Source organism: Mobula birostris, chromosome 6 (assembly GCF_030028105.1).
Source record: "Mobula birostris isolate sMobBir1 chromosome 6, sMobBir1.hap1, whole genome shotgun sequence".
NCBI lineage: Eukaryota > Metazoa > Chordata > Chondrichthyes > Myliobatiformes > Myliobatidae > Mobula > Mobula birostris.
The window spans coordinates 187,219,971-187,238,488 of record NC_092375.1 but is presented as its reverse complement, the minus strand read 5'-3'; the positions used below and the strand labels follow the sequence as shown (position 1 = coordinate 187,238,488).

The window sequence follows — 18,518 nt, the reverse complement described above, 5'->3', positions numbered from 1 at the left end:
TTGCTGACTCTGTCCATCCCCGATCCCCAGACGACTTTGAAAATCTCTGGTATCACATACCTATCGACTAGTCTGAAGCAAGTTGAAATGAGGAAGGTAGAAACATTTCAGTCAAAACGGAAATTTGTGTTGAGAGTGGGATTGATTTAATCCTATTTTCTGCTATTTTACATCTACTTCATACACTAAGAGGACACGAAGAAAAAATTGTTAGAATCAGTAGAGCTATGTTGTCACGAAGAAAGAGAAAAAGATTGAAAATGCTGAAGTGGTTAGCTATTGGTAAATATCATTCATGGAATGACTATTTTTGGATCACACCTGACAGTTATCATCTCCCAAAATACACCCTCTTGGCTGCTAACCTTGCTGATTTATACTTCTGAAAAAGAACAGTGAAATCATGGACCTACATCACTATAAAACTACCAAAACATTTAGATTTATTAATTCTTAACAAATCAAAGCTCCTGCAAAATGATTTAAATCATTCAGGAGGCAATCAGTTACAATCTTTTGTGGATATGGTGCATGTCAATGATTTTAATATGACAGTGTACAAGAAGATTCTACCAAAAGCAATGGACTAAACAGCCAGTCCTGATGAATAGTGTTCTACCTCATTTGACAGATATTTCTTGACATACAATTGAAACATATTTCACTCTTATTGCAGATTTCTAACTAGAGTCATTGGATATTAGTTGGAAATTAGCCAGGGGTGATAACAAGGACAAGTTCCCACTACATATTAAATGCTCCCAATGGCGTCCATCTCAAATAGCCTCTGCCGATCAAGTCCAGCTCCTGGTCTTCATGTGTGGCTTAGTCACCAGGTCTGGTACAACCGTTTCTACTGACAGGAGAAGGGGTATAGGTGGGTTACTGGTGCCTTTAAACCCGGTGCTTTGGGCAGATATTGCTTGTCAGTCATAATTGGAAGCTCATCTGGAAGGAAAACTCTGATCCCAAACCTTTGCTACCTTGTGGCTATATCCACTCATGGGTTAGGCTTTGGGAATAAACCTGGGTGAAAAATCTGGAGCTGAAGTCCCTGAGGCAGTCCTACATTGAGTTCATCGGTGACTGGCAACTCCTGCGACACTCTGCCATTCCTTTAGGTTCATCAGATGCATGGAGAGGGAGAAACTTGCTATGTAGGCAACAGCTTGGTCCCCATATCGTATTCTCCAGGCTTGCGTATGTAGATAGCTAGGACACAACATCTATGGTCAACCCTGACTGGCGGAGGCCTGACTCACTCACTCTTTGAATATTGGTTAAGGCACCAATGTCTTTGGTTTTGAAAGGTGCAATGGGAACAAAGGCAGGCTGGCTCTACAACCTGCAGTCTATGAACGACACGGTGACAAATTGAACTGAGCTGAACACTCCTAGACTGTCTCAATGACTTTGTAGTTTGATAATTTTATACTCTGTGCTCATTTTGTTTTTGCCATTTGTGCATAGCAGACATCCCACCTCTCCTGGAAGTTCCGGGAGTCTTCTGCATATTGATAGTGGCTCCCTGACACCCGGAAATTATATACAATATCCCGAGATAGATTTTTTTGAGGTGGAGAGGGAGAGGGAGCATCCTGATTGGTCTCTCTTCGTGCTAAGAGTGGTCCCCAACCACCAGGCCGTGAGGAAACAATATGATTTGGCGATATGAAACGATATGAGTCATTTGCGCCTTTCCTCATTTCCTGTTACGCACTGTTGAATTTTAACGCACGCGAGGTCATCAGTGACCCAAGACGTGCAAAAGAATGGGTCTGTGACCCATTTGTGAAGCTCCCTGGTGAATCATCCATGTCAGCGCAGGAAAAAGATCAACTCCTCGAGCTTGCAATGACGGTGGGCTGAAAAGTATGTTTGACATAACATCTCTGCCAGTATTCTGGACAAAGTCAAGGCTGAACATCTTGAGATAGCCACGAAAGCACTGAAAACATTGCTTCCATTTCCAACATATTTCTGCAAAGCGGAGTTTTCTGCAATGAATGCAACGAAAACTATTGCGGAATAGACTAGACATGAGGAACCCCGTTTGAGTATCGCTCTCTCCCATCATCCCTCGATAGGACCGTGTTGTTGCAGGAAAACAAGCCCAGGGCTCCCACTGATTCACTGATTGGTGTGTTGCAATGATTTTATATGTTCATACGAGGAAAATATGCACTGTGTGTTTAATATCCAAACATTACTTAAAATGTTATTGACTTAAGTGACTTATAATTCAGTGGTCCCCAACCTCAGGGCCGCGAAGAATACAGTGGTGGCCGGAACACGCCCAGCACATTTTGAAGAAAAAAGCTGAAATAATTCGCGCTAATTAATTAGGTGCTGCCCAGCACTTAAATGTCGGCCCAGATCAGAGGTGAATGCCAATTGTGTTGCCTCTGATCTGGGCCGACATTTATGTGCCGGGCGGCACCTAATCAATTAGCTTGTTTATTTCGGCTTTTTTTCTTAAAGATGTGCTGGGAATGTTCCGGCCACCACTGTATTCTTCACGGCCCGGAGGTTTGGGACCACTGTTGTAATTGACTTATCACTACATTCATGCGAGGAAAATATGCACTGTGTGTTTAATATTAAATTCATTAGATAAACCCCTTTAGAAACGAAATTGAGTGTATTAGCCACTTACAAGTGACTTATAGTTGACGTATCACCTATATTCCGGTCGCGTTTAACACCCCCCCCCCCCCCCCACCGGGTTGGCCGGTCCGCAAGAATATTGTCAATATTAAACTGGTCTGTGGTGCAAAAAAGGTTAGGGACCCCTGATTTAAACTAGCTGGCTGGCTGCCAAGGAGCTACACTATTGATGTCCTAGGTGATGAGGCCAAACTCCCTGTAGACTTGCTTAAAGTTGTAATAGAATAAACATGATAATTTAAGTACATATTTTAATGTCACATTTGCTGCATATAGTAGTAGTAGTAGTACTACTCATACTTTATCGATCCCGGGGGAAATTGGTTTTTGACACAGTTGCACCATAAAATAAATAGTAATAGAACCATAAATAGTTAAATAGTAATATGTAAATTCTGCCAGGAAATAAGTCCAGGACTAGCCTATTGGCTCAGGGTGTCTGACCCTCCAAGGGAGGAGTTGTAAAGTTTGATGGCCACAGGCAGGAATGGCTTCCTATGACGCTCTGTGCTGCATCTCGGTGGAATGAGTCTCTAGCTGAATGTACTCCTGTGCCCACCCAGTACATTATGTAGTGGATGGGAGACATTGTCCAAGATGGCATGCAACTTAGACAGCATCCTCTTTTCAGACACCACCGTGACAGAGTCCAGTTCCATCCCTACAACATCACTGGCCTTACGAATGAGTTTGTTGATTCTGTTGGTGTCTGCTACCCTCAGCCTGCTGCCCCAGCACACAACAGCAAACATGATTGCACTGGCCACCACAGACTCATAGAACATCCTCAGCATTGGCCGGCAGATGTTAAAGGACCTCAGTTTCCTCAGAAAATAGAGACGGCTCTGACCCTTCTTGTAGACAGCTTCAGAATTCCTTGACCAGTCCAGTTTATTGTCAATTCGTATCCCCAGGTATTTGTAATCCTCCACCATGTCCACACTGACCCCTGGATGGAAACAGGGTTCACCGGTACCTTAGCTCTCCTCAGGTCTTCCACCGGCTCCTTAGTCTTTTTCACATTAAGCTGCAGATAATTCTGCTCACACCATGTGACAAAGTTTCCTACCGTAGCCCTGTACTCAACCTCATCTCCCTTGCTGATGCATCCAACTATGGCAGAGTCATCCGAAAACTTCTGAAGATGACAAGATTCTGTGCAGTAGTTGAAGTCCAAGGTGTAAATAGTGAAGAGAAAGGGAGACAAGACAGTCCCCTGTGGAGCCCCAGTGCCGCTGATCACTCTGTCGGACACACAGTGTTGCAAGCACACGTACTGTGGTCTGCCAGTCAGGTAATTGAGAATCCATGATACCAGGGAAGCATCCACCTGCATCGCTGTCAGCTTCTCCCCCAGCAGAGCAGGGCGGATGGTGTTGAACACACTGGAGAAGTCAAAAAACATGACCCTCACAGTGCTCGCTGGCTTGTCCAGGTGGGCGTAGACACGGTTCAGCAGGTAGACGATGGTATCCTCAACTCCTAGTCGGAGCTAGTAGGCGAACTGGAGGGGATCTAAGTGTGGCCTGACCATAGGCTGGAGCAGCTCCAGAACAAGTCTCTCCAGGGTCTTCATGATGTGTGAGGTCAATGACACTGGTCTGTAGTCATTGAGGCCGCTGGGGCGCGGCGCCTTCGGCACAGGGACGAGGCAGGACGGAAAGGGCTATCAGACCTATACCCAACTTGGTTTACAGATTAGACAAAATCACTAAACAAAGTATTAAATACAACCTTAGAGGCCGACAGGGGTGGCGGGGGAAAGATATGGGGTTGCAGGGGGGCGGGGGTGCTACCTCCCTGAAATGAGTTTTTGCAGGGTGGGATGTCTGGCATAGAGTGTTCGATGGTTTCTTTGAGTGGGTTCCATGATGTTTCTTTGTTTTGTGGTTGTCTGTGGGAAGACAAATCTCAGGGTTGTATACGCATACATAGTTTGATGATACATGTACTTTGAATCTTTGAACAGTTTACCATTTTACTGAACAAAGTGTTCACTAAGGATAAGCCAACATTTTTTACCTATGTGAAGTAGTAAATTCTAATTCCAGTGAGGCAAGGCTGACAGCGTGGCTTCCCAACTTACATAATTGTTTAATAATACTTCGACATCGCCCGACTCCAGTCGATCCACTTACAGTAGTGTGAAACACTTCCTTCAAGCTCATCCCGGCACTGAACTACCGTAGCCGTGCAGAATTCTGGGTACCGTGGTTCACGTGTGAGGATTTCGCTGTAAATGCAAGTTGACGGACCACAACTCCCAGCAGGCATTGTTTGCGCTTGCGCACTCTCGCTCACTGATGCTCTCTATATATATAAAAGGCAGCCGCCGCGCCTCATCCTTGTTCTTAGGCTGCCAGTCGCCATGTTGGGAGCCGTGGGACGGTGCAGCAGGGGTGTGCTGCAGGCCCTGCGGCCTGTAATCAAGCCCGTTCAGCCAGCGTTGGGCGCACCTGGTACACTCTATTCACGTAGGTATTAATGGTTGGTGTTTTGCTTCGGTATTTTCTGGTGACATCCAGTAACATAAAACATGGTGGGAGGGCGGCTTGGACTTAGTGATGCAAGCAGAAACCACCGCAAACAATCATAACCCTCCTTCCTGCTCAATCCAGTATAGAACTGAGACTTTTTCAGACAAGTTGGGGCTCGGTAACGAGGGCGGGAAGAATGGTGGGGAGCCGTGGTTGCTTTGACCTTTTCCTGTCCTCCGAATGGAGGCCTGAGGCCTAGTGGGCGGCGAAGGCGCTTCCTCCTCTCTCCCAGGCTCGTGGGGAAGTGTTTAAATTTCACTCAGCCACCGGATTTGTGTTCTGTTCGTACAAATCATCATCTTTGTACTTGTGGTATTGCGACCGTGGCTTCTCCGATGACCCTGTTCACCTCTGGTTTAGTCCTTTCACCTTGAAAGTTGGTTGCAGGAACACCAGTGTTTGTAACCAGTGATCTTACTCGGAGTTCGAGTTAAGTTATGACAGGCACATTGCATTTTAATACAAATATAGCACGTCGAGGAAATAATTTCGCTGTTGGTTCGCTTGATTCAAGCTTATGAACTCTTCCTGTGTCGCTGAAGTGATAAGATCCAAGTGCAAAAAATATTTGTACCGCTTATGCCATAGCTGGTAAATGATATTTTGTGAAGTGGCGAAGTTTCCATTTTACAACTGGCTGGAAGCTCAGCTTAAAAAAAATAAGCATGAGGACCAATTAAATCTGAGTCCTTATAACAAGGCCCTGCAAATATCGTGTTTTTTAAAAAATGACAAGCACTGTCTGAGTAACAAATTGTATTTAAGCGAAATACGGAACAAGTAGAATATTACCAATGCCACTGCCGTACTCTAAATTGTGTTGTTTCTAATAGTTATTGATGGAGGAATGCACTTGGTGTATAATACTGTATTCATTTGATGACTAAATGAACAAAATCAGTGCAGACACTGAGTGTCACACAAGTTCGTGACTGCTGCTAGTTAGACATAGTTTGGGCAACAATCTCATGTCCTAATTAAGTGGCATAGTGTCCCAAATAAATGAAGGAAATCATTTTTTAAAGTTTTTGTTCTTTTAAGTTGGCTCAAATAAGCTGCTGTACTGAAAAACTGGAATCCACTGTAGTTGCATTTTGGATAAAGTGTCAAATTTGAGCCAGGTTGTAAATAATTCGAAGCGGGCAAAGGTGAATAAGTTGTTAAAATGTAAGTCACTGATCATCAGTCATTCCTAAGACTTTTGTGCCAGTAGACTGCACATATCTTCTAGTTTATAAATTGTTCTTCATGTTGATATCCAAATATATTTTATTTTTTGTTGTGCAACATTGCTATTAGTTTTCCAGTGAATTTTGGGGCGAGGGAGAGAGATGCAAATAGTCCAGACCACTTAGTCTAACCATGCACCTCACTTGCACGCCAGTTTCAAATTCAGGATTGCCAGTGTGCCAGATGTATTATTTCTGATCAATTGGAGCCAGAGGTTATTGGAGTTTTAATATGGGGGAAAACTGGAAGCTGCCATCGGTTGCAGTGGTACTTTTAAAGTAGAATAACAAGAATCACCAGTACCATTGTTGCTGTTTGATATCCCTTTACAGCTCTTCCCCTTTATTCAGCTATGAGTAGTTGACCAATTTACAAGTTTTCACTGAAAACTTTAATGACTTTTACTTTTATTCACAAGGACATTAAGTTGGGTTTCAAATTGGTGAGTTTCTAGTTAAAATTTTAATATGAATACACTGTCCAGTTATTGAGTTTTTAAGTCAGCTGTAGTCATTCTAAAACTCATTCTAATAGGGCTGAGAGATGGGGGAGAGAGAAAATAGTTGGGCAGAAAGTGTGTTAAAGTATTATTAATGACATGATTTAAAGTTACCATGGATCAGTGAAAAGGAAATTGAGGAATCTGAAGTTTGAGGGTTACTGTAATTAGATGACTGAGGAGTGGGTGTTGTGTATTTGCACCTTCAGGGTTTTGAAGTTGAGCAAAAGACTAGTTGAAGCACAAGGGAATGGGGAGGTGGGTCATGTACTGGCATGAATTGAAACTTCATTGACATGAATAATGGAATGAATGGGATTTTCTGGTCATAGAAAGTACTGCAGGGATCAGTACTTTGGCCTCTGCCACTTTGAATTATGGAATTTAATCACCAGAGAATTGGATGGGCAAGTGAGAATGAGCCACATTGTTTTAAGCTGTTTTACATGAGCGAGAAAACATAACAAATATTGTGTAGACAATTAATGGGGAAAACGAACATATTAAATTAAATCAATGGTTTGGGGTGACATTGTACACCACAGAAGGCAAACCTGCAGCACCAAAAAATTAAAGGCAAATGGTATCTTGGCATTCATTGCAAGAAATTGAGGGCAAGAGCAAGTACATCTTTCTGGAGTAGGATAGCACTTTTTTGTGCAAGGATGTATTTACTGTTGAGAAATTTCACCAGTTTAATTATTGAACGGTTAAAGATACTGACTAGATCTGTATTCATCAGTGTTATGAAGAACAGATTGTGATCTCATTTCTCTGACTTGTCTAGAATGGTATAATGGTGTCAGTATATTTTGGCTAAGAGGAGATATATTTTCATTAGGAAAGTGGCAAGTCTGAAACTTTCCACAACAGGTGGATGTGGTGGATTCCTCAACTCTACCAATGTTAAATTTATTTAAGGATACAAATTTCTAGACACAAGGCATCAAGGAATAGGGGAAGAGCATGTTTGTTGCGTAAAGAAAATCGGTTCGGTGATTGAACAACAGCAGGCTTGTGGCTACCAAATGCTCTGTTTCTGTGGCAAAATATTTGGGCATCTCAACAGGTGATACAGTTCAAGATTAGACCTTGTTTATTCTTACTAGAATAATTCTAGGAGGCTGAGCATTGTTAATGTGTATATTTCATTACTTACTGCAGGGCGAAATTATGTTGCACAAGCTAATCCAGCTGCTAAAGAAGGTTTGCCTAAAGGACGGATTGTTGCAGTAATTGGAGCTGTTGTGGATGTCCAGTTTGATGAAGGGCTTCCTCCAATCCTGAATGCTCTCGATGTGGTGGGCCGAGAGAGCAGGCTGGTGCTGGAAGTGGCCCAGCATCTTGGTGAGCTTGATTTGATTTAAATTTTCAAATAGGAACTCGATGATGAGACATCATTATGACTTTCGTTCTTCTGAAAAGTCTGAAGACCAATTCCTATCTGAGAGAGAAGTGTCAGGAATTGTCTCAAGTTTAAATAAAATAGTTTCCTGTGTGACTAACAAGCTTAATTTCTATAGGTGAGAACACTGTACGAACCATTGCTATGGATGGTACTGAAGGGTTGGTGCGTGGGCAACAAGTTCTGGATACTGGTGCACCTATCAGGATTCCAGTTGGACCAGAAACTCTTGGTAGAATTATGAATGTCATTGGTGCACCAATTGATGAGAGAGGACCAATCACCACAAAGCAGTAAGTAGATTTATCCTGCTTGTGCATGAAAATGTCTATTTATCTGCTTTTGTGCTTTCTCACTGTATGGTTGTTACACATTAAAATGTATTTTACTTTAATGTAGAACTGTAGTATTCTACAGGTATAATTGGGAGTAAGGCATACTAGCTGGTTGTAACAAAGTTCCCTCTATTTTTTTTTAAACATCTGCACAGACTAGCCATTGCTCTGAGCAGGATACTTTTACGTGGCCTGAAAACTGCGCATCACTAATGGTTTTTTTGTAATGTTTACTAAGAATGTTTAGAATGAAAATCAAAAATATCACATACTTGATTTTATTAATTGAAAGGTGTAATGAAATGCAACAAAATATTTCATGTTTTGTAAACCTTTTCCAGCTGTGCAGCAAGGACCATGGCTGCAGAAGCATTTCATTTACTGCACAGCCTAGAGGGAACGGTGGATTCCAGTTTTGAATTTTAACCTAATATTTGCTGTCAACTTGCCTTGTCTAGTCACTAGCCATTTGAATCAGGAAACTTGCATTCTTCCTGTCCATTTTGGCTCAAATTTGATGGCAGAGAAATAGAACATTTAGGTAATGTCTCAAAAGGGGTTGAGTTTAATTGTGATGGATGCAGAAACTGAACCTGTACTGGATAATCCAACAGATATAGAAAATGATTATAATTTAAAATAAAAGCAAGTATAATTTCTGAAATATCAAAAAAAGGCAGATTTGAGAACTGTTCGATTTTTCGATCTGATAAGCCGATTGAAAAAATAATTTTGTTCTTAGAGTTTGATCTGAATAAATAAACTTCTAAACCAAGCTATGATGTAGTCGGCATTTTTTAAGTGCAAGTATGTAGATTATTTTCTTACTAACCGGATTGGTTCGTCTGCAGCGAACACTCTTGTTATGCAAGCCCACAATGCTGAAAATTTATCTTTTTTTTTCTCTCAACTACATCTACCAAATTCGAAAACCTATTTCAACCTGGATTCTTGTCAAAGCAAAATGCTGTAGCTAACGGCAATTCTCTGATGTTGGAAGAACAAAATGCTCAAAGCTAATTAGTATTGTTCCATGCTCTGCACATGACTTCAGGCTTCTGGGTACCCAGCTTGATGCTTTATTTTGATAACTTGCGATGAAGTATATTTTAATACTGTTAAATGTAATTTTTCAAATTATTTATTAATTAATTGAACTGGAACATTACTTTGATTTCCCCAAAATGTTCTAACTTCAGATGGTGTTGAAGTAGTAATTATTTTGGTTGCTTGTTGTCTGTTGTTTGGCTACTTTAATGTAAATATTGCAAAAGCTGATGCTGCCTTCTGTGCTGTGGGTATACAAAGCAGCATCTTGTGGAGTGCAAGCCACAGCCTGTTCAGTGTTAACTGTATTAGTATAAAGAAGATTTGTGGTAGTTTCAATATCATTCCCTCCAGTCATTATTCCTCACAATATCTGACTGTTCTAAAGTGAAATCTAAGGTAAAGGTAGAAAAATGAATTGCCCAAGAAACACATGATAAATTTGCAAATGACTAAGTATTTTGCAGGAATTGATTTCCACCACTGCCTCACCTCAGCACAAAATATTAGGATATATCCCATTACTTCAGAGTTGTTTGATACATCAAATTAATTGTTTGTATTGCTGCTTTTGATTCAATGGATAGGATTTCATGTACTTTATTCACCTAGGCATGCTGCAATTCATGCTGAAGCTCCTGAGTTTGTGGAGATGAGTGTTGAGCAGGAGATCTTGGTGACTGGCATCAAAGTTGTAGACCTGTTGGCTCCCTATGCCAAGGGTGGAAAAATTGGTAAGTATGTTTAATATGTAAAATTAACATAGCTTCATTGTAATTTAATATCTTAGATTTTTAAATTTGTGTTGATGTCTTCAATCCTACAAGTCTTTTGAAAGCTGCATTCTTCCCTATTTTAGCCTTTGGATCCTTGATTTTAATGACAGTGACTCTTGACCGAGCTTTCAAGTTTTAATTTCTGGAATTCCATGCAAACATCTTGGTTTTGGACATCTGGCCTAATACCTCATGCTGAGGAAAAATTGATTCCTGTAAAGCATCTTAAGTTGTTTTGCTCTGTTAAATGTTTCATAATCTTATCACCGACTTTTGAAATTGTAATTCCTCATTTAAAAATTTCGTACAAGGGTGAGAAAATTCACCATTTGTGCAGACATAGAGTAATAGTTCTGAATTGGGCCCTCTGGCTTGACCAAAATGCTTGTTTAGCTCGTCCAGTTTGGTCCTTATCCTAAACATTGTACCTGTACAAATACCTTTTAAATGTTGTTATATTTGCTTTAACTACTTCCTCTTGCATTCATTCCTTATATGTAGCATGCTTTATGTGCAGCAGTTGTTTCTGGGGTCCGCCTTTTAAATTGTTCTCGCCTATGCCCCTCAAGTTTTTGATTCCAGGTTGGTGTTGGGTTTTGGGGAGGACTGTGCATTCAATCTATTTTATGCCCTTTGTGATCTCATACCTCTGGAGCGAATGCCAGAGAAAGTGGTTCAGGCGAGTACAGTAACATTTAAGTGATTATAAGGAATTACAAGTTTAAGTCAGTGATAGCACATTTAACAGGGCAAACAGCTTGAGATGCTTTGCAAGAATCAATTTTTCTTCAGAGCACGAGATAGTAGGCCAGATGTCTAAAACCAAGAGGTGTGTATGGGATTCCAGGACTTGAAACTTGAAAGCTTCCTCATCTAAGCTCCAAAGAATAAAGTCAGAGCTTCCTCAACCCCTCCTAACTCAGGCCTTTGAATATGTTAAATGAAATAAGCCTTTAAAGCTGTCTGAAATTACTTTTTGTAGTATTCTGAGAATTGTTTGGCGTTCACAATGAATGCAACTATATGTGCACCCAGAATACTAATCAAAAATACTCTGAACCAGTTATGTAGGTTTGAGTAACTGATCTTGATTCCTATTGAATTATATTTTTTAAAAAGTATAACCAAGGCAAGTAATTTATTTTGCTAGAAATTGATGGTAAAATACAGGCTTGAGCTTAAACCTGTCCCTCCCTAGGTCTTTTTGGTGGAGCTGGTGTCGGTAAAACTGTACTGATCATGGAACTTATTAACAACGTTGCTAAAGCCCACGGTGGATACTCCGTGTTTGCTGGAGTCGGAGAGCGTACCCGTGAAGGGAATGATTTGTATCATGAAATGATTGAGTCTGGTGTCATCAATCTGAAAGACACAACATCCAAGGTAATTGTTTAAAAGTTACTAAATTATGGTTTTCTGTAAAATGGGAACACATTGTCAAATCTTAACTGCCCTGTGCTTTTAACATCTTCCGGGATAGATATCCAAAATGAAGATGCATCTCCCAAATGGATAGCCAAAATTTAAATGCCATAGAAAAATCTTAATTGCAATAGTGGAAGTCAGAAAGAGATTAAACTTGTGCTTTTGTCACTAATGTAGTTATCAAATTAGGAACTAGTATAGAAACTATTCAGAGTATAGGTGACCCCTGCATTAAAGTTGGAGTAACTGAAATTCATCCTAGGAAATTCATCAATCACTATCAAAAATGTCTGAGATCTTGATTAAAAAATTTGCAGGGTGGTGGAAGCTAAACACATTTCTGAACTCTGACTTGCACAAATGACATGTCTACATTATGGATGAATTGCAATAAAGGCAGTTTTCAAGAGATGTGCGCGCCCCCCCCCCCCCCCTTCAAGTGAGCATGTGGAATTTGAGAAGAGATTAAATAGCACAAGCAATAGAAGGGTGTTTAAACTGGGATGAGATGAGGTAGAGGCTAATGTTGAATGTAGTTGCTGGCATTGTTCATTGTGCTCCATGACCACTATAAGCAGGGTATATGTGACAAATAAATCTCTCAAAACAAGTCACCTTTTGTAAAATTTCCTTGTTTTGATTTGTACTTCAAACTTGGCATGTATTTTTTCCATTAGGTAGCACTTGTATATGGTCAGATGAATGAACCACCTGGTGCCCGTGCTAGAGTGGCACTGACTGGACTGACTGTTGCTGAATACTTCCGTGATCAGGAAGGTCAAGACGTGTTGTTGTTCATTGACAACATTTTTAGGTTCACTCAGGCAGGTTCAGAGGTAAGTAAGCTTGTTGCCAATTACACAAGTTTGATTACTAAACCTTTAAATGGTATTTGAGCAAATAGTGCAGAGTTCTTTTATGACTTCCAGGTATCTGCTCTGCTTGGCCGTATTCCTTCTGCTGTAGGTTATCAGCCAACTCTGGCCACTGACATGGGTACCATGCAAGAGCGGATCACCACCACAAAGAAAGGATCAATTACATCAGTACAGGTAACCAGAAAATTAATCAGCATTTGCTTTTTCTATTAATTCCCAGTGATGAGGAAAAATTGACTTTCGTTCTCCTGAATGTAATGAAGCAAGTTATAATTAATCTGAGGTGATTTAGTAAATATTAAAAGGAATTTTTAAAATGCAAACTTTTATACAACCAAGCTGTTTTGTTTTTACAGGCTATCTATGTACCAGCTGATGATTTGACTGACCCTGCACCTGCTACTACATTTGCCCACTTGGATGCCACAACTGTGCTTTCGCGTGCAATTGCTGAACTGGGTATATATCCAGCTGTAGATCCACTGGATTCTACTTCACGTATTATGGATCCCAATATTGTTGGACAAGAGCACTATGATGTGGCTCGTGGTGTACAGAAAATATTGCAGGTTTGTATGTTAATTTTACTAATTGGTATAATTGGCCAACTTGTAGCAAAATTTTGATCTTTTGGGGTTTTAAGATGAGAGTAATTTGTAAAGGTAAGGGAACTATGGGTTTTGTTAATTGATTGGGGCAGGAGAAAATGAGGAAATCTTGGTATGTATAGGTAGCTAGATTGAGGGAGTTGTCTTGAGCAATGGTACAGGAGAGAATTGAGAAATTTTCAAGGGGAAAGGGGGGCTACAAAATATCCCTGGCAGTAAAAATGAGTACTTTAAGACCTATATTGGGGGCTAGGATAAGACTCGTTTCCCTTAAGCAAAAAGGGTAACTTGTGAGGCCATGTGGGCAACACTTTAAATGAATATAATTTTCTTCAAGAAGGACATGGGGTGTAGTGAATTCAGAGAAGGAATCATGGCTAATAATCCGGAACAAGTCTCCACTAAGATGTTGGGTATCATGGGATGTTAGGAGTTTGGGTAAATCCCTAGGGCTGGATGTGATCTATCCCAAAAGTTAGCCTAGCTAAGTAAGGGTCTCAGCCCAAAATGTCGACTATACTCATTTCTGTAGATGCTGCTTGACCTGCTGAGTTCCCCCAGCATCTTGTTGTCAAATTTTTGCATCTTTGTTAACCATGAATGAGGTGGCAGCATACTTACAATAGTTAATATTATTCCTTAAGAACCAGAAACTGAACTGGATTTGCCATATACATCAAAGTGGCTGTTAGAGCAGGTCTGTCTGGGAATCCTGCATCAAATGACTTGCATCCTGACACCCTGGGTCCTGTTCACCATCTAAAGTGCTGAAGTCAAGAGTGTAATGGAATATAGTCCATGTGCCTGAATGAGTGTGGCTTGACACCATACAAGACAAAAGCCTGCTTTGAAATGCGCTTCATCCGCAGCCATCCCTTTACCACAGATGCACAGTGGTTTAAGAAGGCAGCTTACTGCCAACTTAATGGCAATTGGACAGTTAAATGATGGCTCTGCTTGCAAAAACCCATGTCCCTTGAATGAATATTTAAACAGTGGGAGTAAGCCAGATAACTGCAGACTAGTTAACCTTGGTGGGAAAATATCTTTGAAGAGGTAACTCAAAACAAGTCGAAGTAGGCCTGTAGATGTTAACGTCTATGGACATCAGGTGGTTTCATGTGGTCTTGTATGGCAGTCTGGTCCAGAAGCTCAAGGCATATGGGAACCAAGTGAACTGGCTAATTAGATTCAAAGTAAACTTAGTAATTGGAAGCAGAGGGTAGTGGTAGAAAGATACTTTTCTGATTTGGAGGTCTGTGACCATTGATGTTGGGATCCTTGGTGGTTGTGTATATCAGCAAATTGGATGTGACTGTAGGGAGGTATGATTTAGTTTGCAGGCATCATGGAAATAGTTGAGTAAAGCTACAGCTGCATCATTGTAACACTGAACAGGCTGTGGCTTGCACTCTATAAGAAGCTGCTTTGTATACCCACAACACAAGGCAGCATCAGCTTTTGCAATATTTACATTAAAGTAACCAACTATCTGTGTGCTTCATTGCTTGGTGGGGCATCTGCTCTGTCCGTGACCACAAGAAATTGCAGCTGTGGACAGCAAAACACATAGGAACCAGCCTCTGTCTACACTTCTCACTCTTTGGTAATGCAGTTAGTATAATCAAATAGCACTCCCCCAACCCCAGAACTCACTCTCTTCTCTCCCCCTCCTCCTGTCAGGCAGTAGATACAAAAAGCCTGAACACATGGACCACCTGTCTCAAGGACTGCTTCAATCCTGCTTCTATAAAACTTGAATGATTCCCTAGTGATAGTGAACTCTTGACCTCTCAATCTACCTCACTGCACCTCCACTGTCTACCCACACTGCACTTTGTACTGTAACTCCATTATACTTTACCTTGTATTACCTCAATGCACTAATTTTATTTATGAGATACAGCATGGAATAGGCCCCTGCAGCCCTTTGAGCCACGCTGGCCAGCAATGCCCCAATTTAATCCTAGCCTAATCGCAGGACACCACTAGCCTACCAACCAGTACGTCTTTGGGCTCTGGCAGGAAACGGGAGTATCTAGAGGGCATTGAACCCAGGTCGTCTGTACTGCAAAGCATTGTGCTAACCACTATGCTACCACGTTGCTATGTAATTATCTGTTCAGATGGTCTGCAAGACAATTTCTTCACTATACTTTGGTACATAATGACGAAACCATGGGAAACTTGTGAGCCACCTGTCAACAAATGAAAATAAGCTATTAACCAATAAGAAATGGATCAGATTGGAAGTTGGACAGAATATTTGCAGGTGCAACTTAAATGGAGGTAGGGCAGAAGTGCTTCGGCTACAAAAAATGCTAATAAACAGGCTTATCCATAATTCCCTGGAAATAGCAAGACAGGTTGCTAGGGTGAAGTAGGCATGGAGAATGCTTGTTTGTGGAATGAGTTGTTGCAGCTTCACAGATCATTAATTAAAAGCTCTGTCACTCTGTTAGAAGGATGTTAAGCTGGAGAGTGCAAAGGAAATTTGCCACAATGTTGCCTGGATTGGAGAGATGAGATAGGCTGTTATTTTCTACCTGCAGTAACAATGCATTAATCAAAATTTCTCTACAATAAAGATTGAGTAACGTCTCATCAGTCTGAAACTCTCATGGTTTTTCTACAGATGCTGTCCAATCTTATGACTATTCTCAGCATTTCTGCTTTCAACTCAATTTTCCCAGCATTTACAATTTTGCTTTTTGGTTAGGAATGTTTTATTTTCTAAAGCCAGTGGTGTTGGTTGTATATCACTTGTTCTTTGTTAAAGTGGTGCTTTCTTTATATTCTGATAGCAAACTGAGAGCAGAATTCATTTTTCCTTAGGATTACAAGTCCTTGCAGGATATCATTGCCATCCTGGGAATGGATGAACTGTCAGAAGAAGACAAACTGACTGTAGCTCGTGCTCGTAAGATCCAGCGTTTCCTCTCTCAGCCTTTCCAGGTTGCTGAGGTGTTTACAGGTCATCTTGGAAAACTTGTACCCCTCAAAGAGACCATTAAGGGATTTCAGATGATCCTTAAAGGTAAATTTAATGCTTCCTGAGATTGAAGTTAATTTTGATTGCTCTAATTACTATGGATAAATAGTTGCATTGGGCTTCTCCTTCATGCTTTTTTTTATTAATTTTGCCCACTTCCAGGTGAATATGATCATTTGCCTGAGCAATCCTTCTACATGGTTGGACCTATTGAAGAAGCAGTCGCCAAGGCACAGAAGTTGGCAGAAGAGCATTCATAATATTGTAACAATCATCTTGTGTAACTTGTATGAAACATCTTCAGATGTGTTGTCTTCATGACAAAGATCAGAATGTTATTTAATGTTTCTACTTCAGAATATGAATAAAATGTCTGAATATGGATTACATTTCTGAAGGAATGTCATAAAGATGATCACACCACATGACCAAAATAAACTCAATATTTGCCTGTAACACTTTAGTTAAGGTGTTCTGTTGGTGACTTAGTAAATTTAACAGGTTTATATATAAAAAAAAAGAGAGGTTTCAAATGGCTTTTATTTTCAGGTCACAATCATTGGCAATGATAACATCCTTCTGAAGAAAAATCCAAATTTGTCAGAGATAAATGAATATCTCAAAGTGTAAGAAAATCCCAGAGCTTGATATGTTGATAGTTCAAAGCATTGAAAGTAAGGTGTAGTTAAAATTGGATGCACAAGTGGATAAAATTGTAATAAGCTTGGTGATCTAAGGTAATGCAAGAAAGAATGGGCAATTAAAACAAATGAGGATTTGAAAGTTACACTGCTAGAACAATATAGTGAAGCAGCATGGTGCAAACATTTCTTGATCTTCAGGAAGGTGGGGTATGTTAATCTGTTTAATTGGAGGCAGATAAAATTCCACCCAGATTATTAAAATTATAATCTTGGAGGTTAGGTGTTAGCTGGTAATGTGTGCTTAATGCACACTAGGTGGAACACAGTTGTTTGAGCCAATTATCTTAAAACATGTTTCCTTGATGAATTTGTAGTTTGTGACTGAGGCAATTGGGTATTTAGCCATTGACAGGGTGGTGAGCTACATAGCTTGACCAGTTCTCATTATAAAACCATTGGTTTGGTCTTATGATTCTTTAGAATTGGAGACCAGCAAGATTCTGAGCCATCACATCTAGCTTGAGTGTCTACATTCTTGGGTAAACGCTGATGAAGGAGAGGGGTGCTTGGAGAGCTTCTGCCGGGAGCCAGGACATGTAATGTTACAGAGGGCAGCTCAAAAGCTCCACAGATCCTGTAGGCTGGGAGTTGAACACTAATGTGCTCAACACTAATGGGATGAGGCAGATGTATAGGATCTCGTCTCCACAATCTTACTGTAGGAGTGGAGCTAATATTAAGAACAAACAGGAAAGTTGTCATAGTTGGGAGTGCATCTTGGAACCAAGGTTATTGCAAAGCTCAGTAGCTGAGTAATCGAGTGGCAAGTATGTATTGGGACAGGTTTCCTAGCAAAGATGTGCTTGGGAGGTGGAAGGCCTTCAAAAGTAAAATTTTGAGAGTACAGGTTTTGCATGTTCTTGTCAGCATACAGGTTTAGGGAACCTTGGTTTTAAAGAGTCCGGTTAAAGGAAAGATGCACAGCAGGTATAGGCAAACAGGAACAAATGAGGTATTTGAGTATAAAAAATGTAAAAGAACACAAAAATCAGGAGAGCTTAAAGAAAACATGAAGTTGCTCTTGCAGACAAGGTCAAGGAGAATCCTAAGGGCTTCTACAGATAAACTAAGAGTAAAAGGATGTTTTCTCCTGGTAGGGATTAGTTTTTAGTTCAAAGTGCTCCGGCTATGTTTTGTGGCCCTGCAACCTTGTCCTTCAATCTCTGAATTATGGAGGACAGCATGTGTATAAATGTCTCTCTCCAGCAGACTTGATCATCATGACTCCAGTATTTCTACTATTTTTAATGTTTCTCAATTGTACATATGATTTTTTTGTGTCCTGTTGCTGAGCAGCAGTGAACTATCTGATTAGCCTATCAGAGTTCTCTTTGGGAAATAGCTGACTTGATCAGCATTTCTGATCTGGCTATTGTTCATGATTGCACTTAAATTTTTTTTTAAAAAGGAAAAAA

The 18,518-nt window shown here is 40.5% G+C and overlaps 1 protein-coding gene and 1 non-coding gene across 2 annotated transcripts; both read left to right on the top strand.

Moving 5' to 3' along the window:
* The first annotated feature begins 5,002 nt into the window (after window positions 1-5,002).
* On the top strand, window positions 5,003-16,855 carry atp5f1b (ATP synthase F1 subunit beta). Its single transcript, XM_072262081.1, has 10 exons — window positions 5,003-5,141; window positions 8,098-8,280; window positions 8,457-8,631; window positions 10,333-10,454; window positions 11,695-11,879; window positions 12,599-12,757; window positions 12,851-12,973; window positions 13,156-13,368; window positions 16,243-16,444; window positions 16,562-16,855. Exons 1-10 carry the CDS (start codon window positions 5,036-5,038, stop codon window positions 16,657-16,659), a joined length of 1,566 nt encoding a protein of 521 aa, XP_072118182.1. The 5' UTR covers window positions 5,003-5,035; the 3' UTR covers window positions 16,660-16,855.
* On the top strand, window positions 13,014-13,086 carry LOC140199911 (small nucleolar RNA SNORD59). Its single transcript, XR_011886525.1, has one exon. It is a non-coding gene; the product is annotated as a small nucleolar RNA SNORD59 (small nucleolar RNA).
* Window positions 16,856-18,518: the final 1,663 nt, after the last annotated feature.